This window comes from Pteronotus mesoamericanus, unplaced genomic scaffold, assembly GCF_021234165.1.
Source record: "Pteronotus mesoamericanus isolate MK-2021 breed Mesoamerican mustached bat unplaced genomic scaffold, CSHL_Meso_final contig_202, whole genome shotgun sequence".
Classification (NCBI taxonomy): domain Eukaryota; kingdom Metazoa; phylum Chordata; class Mammalia; order Chiroptera; family Mormoopidae; genus Pteronotus; species Pteronotus mesoamericanus.
The window spans coordinates 6952122-6958574 of record NW_026555086.1 but is presented as its reverse complement, the minus strand read 5'-3'; the positions used below and the strand labels follow the sequence as shown (position 1 = coordinate 6958574).

Sequence of the window (6453 nt, the reverse complement as noted above, 5' to 3'; positions counted from 1 at the left end):
GTCTTAACATCGCTCTCCCTCCCTTCCCCGCCGGGACAGGAGCCTCCCCCCTCAGACTTCAGCGAGCGGCGCCCGGCGCCCGCGCCGTACTGAAAGGCCACCCCCCACCCAGGGCGGATCCGGCCGGAGCCCAGCAGTGGAGACCGAGCTTCCCAGGGACCCAGTCCGTGGGCGCGCACCCGGCTGCCCTCCCGCGCCCATCCGCTCCCCACGAGGCCCCTCTTTTCCTGTGAGCAGCGCGCGCGCGCGCACTGGCTGCCGCCGAAGACACTGCGCCGGGGACGCGGACCCGGGCGCGGCGCGGGCATCGTTAAGTCTTTCCTCCCGCGGCCCGACTCCTGCCACTGCTCGCCGCGTGGACAGAGCCCCTTCCCCGCCCGCCAGCTCCCATTGGCTGGCTCGTACCGGAAGTGTGTGCAGACTCCGAGTGCACGGGAAGCAGGCCCGTCTCGCCACCCAGCGACCTGGCGAGCTGCCGGAATTGGGCGTTGCGTCCCACCCGGGGAGCGCGGGCGTCCCGGCGGCCGGTGCCGAGACACGGTCCCCGTCGCCCCTCCCCCCGATGAACGTAAAATCCAAGCGTGAACCGGGAAACACGTGCAGCTTCCAGACACATATCCTGACAAGTCCCATCACCCTCGACATCACAGACGTGGTCCCCCACCTCCCGCGCGCACGGAGCAGCCCGTGGACAGCCGGGCCCGCGGAGCCCGGTGGGCTGAGCAGCGGGCCTTGGCCAACACCTTGCCAATTTTCCTCCCCGCGAGACAGGAACTAGGTCCGCAGCCCGCGCCGCCCTGTCCCCATTCCGTCCTTCCCTGCCTCTCCTGGCACCCCTGTCACAGAGAGGCCACACGGCTTAGGTTCGGCTTGACTACTTTTAAGGACACAGGAGTGGGGACGGGGAGCAGACAGGTGGTCCTTAGGGGCTGGGTCCGCTTGGAAGTTCCGCAGGGAGGGGGCGGGAGTGAGCAGGAGAGGGAGCAGCTTCAGGCCCTGAACCCAGAGGAGGGAGGCGGACTCTCCCAGCCTTCCCCAAGGCGCCCTGCCACTTCCTCTGGGGTGCGACACGGTGGCGGGCTGCCGCCTGCTTCAGTTCTGCGTGCAAGGAGGGCCTGTGGGAGGGTGTCTGTGTGTCCGTCTCTTAAGCGCAGTTCCTGGTGAGGTCTCCCAGCCTCTTAGCGGGAAGGTGAGTGGAACAGCAGGGCTCACTTCCAAGGTTCGTCCGCAAACTGCAAATCGCCCCGTTGCGCTAACCTGCTGAGAGAGGAAAGGTTGATTAAAACCCGAAGGCCGCGTGGTGGCGATTCCCAGGAAATCGGAGGTCAGTGGTGTCTCATCCGAAGGGAATCAAAGGTCTAGAAGCAATTTGCTTGCCAGAGGTAACATTTGGACCCCGTTATGTGTAAATTCAAATAACAATGTAACCCAATTTTCTAAGCCAGCAGCTAATCCTGAGAGAAATTGCTACGAAGAGCAGAATCTGACAGTAATTGCTGGAGGCTGGGGACTGCCCCTTTGCGGGCTGAAATTTCCTTCCACCCGGCGAGGCCAGAGAACCAGGCAGGGGAGGAGACAGTGAATGGCACTCACACCCTGCATAGGAGTGAGGTCTTAGGGGTGCGTGGGTGCTCTCTGGGGGCAGCGCCAACCCTGTGCTACCCTCCGCACAGGGCAGCAGAGGGGACTGCGAGATATCCGAGGCTCTGGCTTTACACCAGTTGTACGTGTCTGGCCCTGTCCTTCTCATTTCTCAGAAAGCCCAGCTCTTTGCCCAGACCTAGCAAACTGTTGCTACAAGCTCAGCAGGGGCCAGCAGGAGACAAGGGCACCTGGGCCAGAGGGTCATGATGGTGGCTCCCCCCCCCCCACTCCACGCAGGTGGCAGAACACTCCATACGGGTGCAGAGATGTAGGTTTCCCATCTCTTCAATGACTTTCTGAGTGAGCCTAGGTAAATTACAGTCTCCTTCTGAGCTTATCACTGTTATTTGGGCTTTAAAATGAGGGGGAACTGGAAATACGCTCTCTAAGCTCCCATTTCAGAGAGTACTGCCAGACAATCTCGCACCAGGTCGAACCTGGGCATGCCCAGGAGTCAGAGAGGGTGTTCAATGGCTGGACAGCACGTGGGCAGGTGTCTTTTGGACACGCTCCCAGCGCCGTTGGGAGTACCAGTACCTTCTGCTCCGGACGGGTACGGGCACTGCACTGCCGGCTCCCTCCGCCGCGGGCACGGCACACAGTTCAGGGGCAGCCCCTGCAGCGCAAACGTGGGCTTTCCAAAGGCCTTGGCTACTCGAGAAGACTCGCCACATGCGGAGTCTCTGGGGACCGTGGGTCGCCCGCCCAAGCCCAGAGGCTGTCCGGGAATCAGATGGCACTCAGGACTTTGTGGCTTGGGCGGGGTTGGAGGCGCACCTTCGACAGCGCTGGCTGCCGCGGTGTGCGCCAGAGACCAGATGCGCGGTTTCTGGCCGCACGGGTAGTGCATGGTCAACGCGGGCCCCCCTGGCTCCGCCCGGAGGAAGTCAGCTTCTCCGGATCCCGGGGACTCATTGAACGAGAAGCGGGGCGCCCCGAGGTCGCAGCCCCTGCGCTCCAGCCGGCCCACTCGAGCTGCAACGCATTGTGCAGGCAGCGACCGCGTGTCCTTATGGAACTCAGCCAGCCTGTCCGTAGCTGTGACTACAGCCTCCTCTCCTTCCGCCTCCTCCTCTTCCTCCTCCTCCTCCTCCTCTTCCTCCAGATCTTCCAGGTCACTCAGCCGGAGTCCCTGAGCTTCTTGGCTAGCAGCAACGTCTGCAGGAAATCAGGAGCGAGTGAGAAAAGCTCCAGGCCCCAAGGGAAATCCACGGGAGTGCCCGTCCCCGAGAAGCTTTTAGCAAGATGCGCCCAGCAGTCAGAGCACTCGCAGACTCAGTCACAGGCTGACCGCCCCACCTCCTACCTTTGCCCCTGGGCTGGTGGCCTGCCCCTGGGGAAGAATGTCCACCTCTGCCTTGACCCCATCCCTTGGAAATCTCCTCCCCTCCATGCACCCCCAGGCCAAGGAACCCCACACTTTGCGCTGCCATCCTAAGGCCCAGATCTCAGTTTTTCAACCTTCTAAAAGCAAGGGGACAAATTTCCACACCCACAGGTGGCTGGTGTGTATGATTCAACCCAGCAAATATTTACAGAGTATTAACAGTGTGACAGGCACCATTTGGGCACTGATTTAGGGAAGGACACCTCCTAGAAGGAGCGAAAATTCTTGAAGGGGCCATCCTGGTAAGTATGGCAAAGGAAATAAAAGGGGCTGATGATAGAGAAGCACTGGAAGTCTACACCGGCTTAGGTGACCGGAGGCGGCTTTTCAGGGGTGATGCTTTACAGAAAAAAAAAAAAAAAAAGCTGCTCCTGCAGGAAATCCCAGGCAGAAGGCACAGCAGGCACAGGCCCTGGGGTGGGGGACTGTCAGGGGACACACGTGCGAGGGTGAGCAAGGAGGGCCTTCTGTAAAAGCTGCCCCACAGTAGGGTGGGGTGGGGGCCATTCGTGGTACCTTTGGTGTCCCCATTTAGGCAGCCGAGTGACTCCTCTGCTCCACTCCCCGCCTTCCTCTCCTCCCCGCCTTTGTTCTTGGGCGCCCAAGTCATCTTGTTCTCCTTCTTGAGGCGCCGGCGCGCGTTGGCGAACCAGGTGGACACCTGGGTGAGGGTCATCTTGGTGATGATGGCCAGCATGATCTTCTCGCCCTTGGTGGGGTAGGGGTTCTTGCGGTGCTCGTTGAGCCAGGCCTTGAGGGTGCTGGTGGTCTCCCGCGTGGCGTTCTTCCGGCGCCCGGCGCCACTCAATTCCATGGCTCCGTACCTGCAAGGGGCGACCTGGGTCACAGTTCTGGGGCTGGCAACCCCGGGGGGCAGGCAGGAGACAGTGTGCAGCCTGCAAAGGAGGCTCTGCTCCTCCCCGCTCCCAGGCTCTGTCCAGACCAGCCCTACCTGGGCAGCGGCGAGGGAAGGACTTCCTATGCCAGCCCCCAGCATGCCCCATGCCTTACCGGTCATACTGGTATTGCCCCAGAGTCGGCTCATAGTGATAATAGGCTCCTGGTTGTGACAGGCTGGGAGTAAAGTTCCCTGCGGTCTCCTTAAATTCATACTGTGGGTTCTGGTGGGGGAGGAAGAAAGAATTCGGGACCACTGACGTTTGGGGAGGAGACGAGGTGGGGCAGTTGCTAAGGGTGTCGACTTGGAGTTAGTCTGGTTTAAATCCCAACACCACTGCGTCATTGGCTGTGTGATCTCAGGAACAGGCAACCACTCTGTGCCTCAGTTTCCCCTGGTAAAACGGGGATAGCAATCGCCCCTATAGGTTGTTGAAAAAGAGCTTTTGGCAGAATTCCTGGTGCAGAATAAGCACTAGTTACATATGAGCCGCTACTATTACTGTTAGTACTTGGGCGTTCCTCCCTCCCCCACTGCCCCCACCCACTGGGGAACTTCCGCCTCAGGCTACGGGCGGAGCTGTTCCCTAACCCTTTGTGCCGGTGGGACTTTGGGTTAGGGATGGACCTCTGTACCTCGATTTCCTCATCTGTAAATTGATTAAAGCCATGACTTGCCTACTTCACAGGATTAATAGAAGTGCAAATATTTCCCAACCAGTATGGACTTCTGAGAATGGTAAAACGGTGTAAAGATGTCTTGTCCCCCTTATACACCATCCCAGCCATTTCCTGTCTGCGCAGTTGCGCGTCCTTCCTAGATTTCCCCTGGCGAAGTCACCCCGGATTTCACCCGCCGCTGCCGCTCCTGCCCCCAGGCCCCACCCCGTGTACTCACCAGCGCCCCGTACAGCGCGGGCGGCTCCGGGCTATAGGGCAGGTACCCCGGGTAGCTCTGGGCGGCTGCCGCGGCGGCATAAGGGGCTCCATAGATGCCCAAGGCCGCGCCCAGCTCGGGCCGCGCGCTGCCCAGCAGCCGGCTGTCGTAGGGGGCTAAGCAGAGAGCCGCCGCCGGGGTGGAGCCTGAGGCCACGTCCGGGACGGAGCACGGCGAGGATTCGCAGCAAGGGGCGTTGGAACTTGCAGACACCAGGAACTACGGGGGCGAGAGAGGGGGCACCCGAGGTCAGAGACCGGCGCCTCGGGCTGGCGGGAGCCAGCGGCGGAGCTGCCGGATCTCTCCATTCACCATTATCTAAATGGCACCGTGTGCTGAGCATCCTGCCGAGCACTGAAACAGGAGTTGTCTGAAGACGCAATTTATCCGAGCAGCCTTTACAGATACTCCTAAGGCTTTGCTAAGGTTTCAGAGTCCCAGGGCGTCGGGGCAGGAGGAACATTCTGCAAACCGAATGAGAGAAGACAGACTCGGCGGGTTCCTTCGCATACCCCTCCCCTCCCCTTCCCATCACAGGCTCCCGCAGAGGCAGAGCTACAAGTTGGCCTTAGAGACCTTCACCACGTCTCACGCCCACTCCCATTTTATACAAAGGATATGGAGACCAGAGAAAGCGCAGGCTTGTCCAAGATCGCAAAGCGGGGCAGAGGTCGGGCTGGGACTAGACCCCAGGAAAATACATTCTGCACTCTGGGGAGAATCTGGAGAACAGTGGTTGAGTGTCCCCAGAATTTTCCCAGGAAACCCTTGTCACAGCACAGGACAGCACCTACTCTGGCCTGGAAAACTGAAGGAACCGGGAGCAGAAAGCGTGGACCGACCCAAGGAAGGAGAAGATAACAGAGGCCAACGACTGACAGCAGCAGGGAAGCTGAGGCCGGCAATGCTCCGGACTGGAAGTCTTTTTTCCCCCCGAGACTCTCCTTGGCCACCTCGGGTACCTGTACAGCAAGGAGGCCTGCCTGGAAGCGCTCCGAGGTCCCACCCACCTGGCTGAGCGCGTGGTCAGAGTGTCCAGGTTTCCGGTCACCCGATTTTCCAGCTTGCATTGGGGGAGTGGACCATTCTCAGCCAGGGACTGGGGGTGTCAGAGAGGACTGTGGTGCTTTACCCTGGTCCCTGCTCCCTCTGGTTTCCTGGGAGACTCGTGCAAGAGAGGGGCCAAGGGCGCTCACAGGCAGGTGCGAACACTGGTCACCCCCTCCACTCAGTCCGTCCCCATCGGAGGCGCCTCTTACCTGGGAAGCGCTGCCATACGGATGTCCAAAGTGCGGGAAGGACATGGTGGCTGTCCCTGGTCCTTCTTCCTCTTCTTTTGCGTGTTCCTGCCTCAGTCCCGCTGTTCTGCGCCTCCGGCCGTGTGCAGCCTCTGTTCCTTACACGGCTGCGGGTGCCCTGTGCCGGGACCTTCGCCCGCTTGGCGCTCCTGGAGGCAGAGCCAAGGGCAGACCGACTGCCGACTCCTGCGCTCTAGAAGGCGCTCCACCGGCCCGCGTGGTCCGCAGGAGAGAAGGGCCCATGGATGGGCAGGGAGAGGATGCGGGTTCCCAAAGGCGCGCGCTGGCGA

The 6453-nt window shown here is 60.8% G+C and overlaps 1 protein-coding gene across 2 annotated transcripts; it reads right to left on the bottom strand.

Annotated features, from left to right (window-relative positions):
- Window positions 1–880: 880 nt before the first annotated feature.
- On the bottom strand, window positions 881–6248 carry IRX6 (iroquois homeobox 6). 2 transcript variants are annotated; one of them, XM_054570246.1, is made up of 6 exons: window positions 6125–6248; window positions 4827–5084; window positions 4043–4152; window positions 3548–3855; window positions 2182–2802; window positions 881–1260 (listed from the first exon to the last, which is right to left on the bottom strand). In XM_054570246.1, the coding sequence occupies exons 1-6, from the start codon at window positions 6167–6169 to the stop codon at window positions 1253–1255; spliced, it is 1350 nt and encodes a 449-aa protein (XP_054426221.1). In that variant the 5' UTR covers window positions 6170–6248; the 3' UTR covers window positions 881–1252. The 2 variants fall into 2 exon arrangements, with proteins under 2 accessions (XP_054426221.1, XP_054426222.1); XM_054570247.1 differs by having other exon boundaries at window positions 881–1257.
- Window positions 6249–6453: the final 205 nt, after the last annotated feature.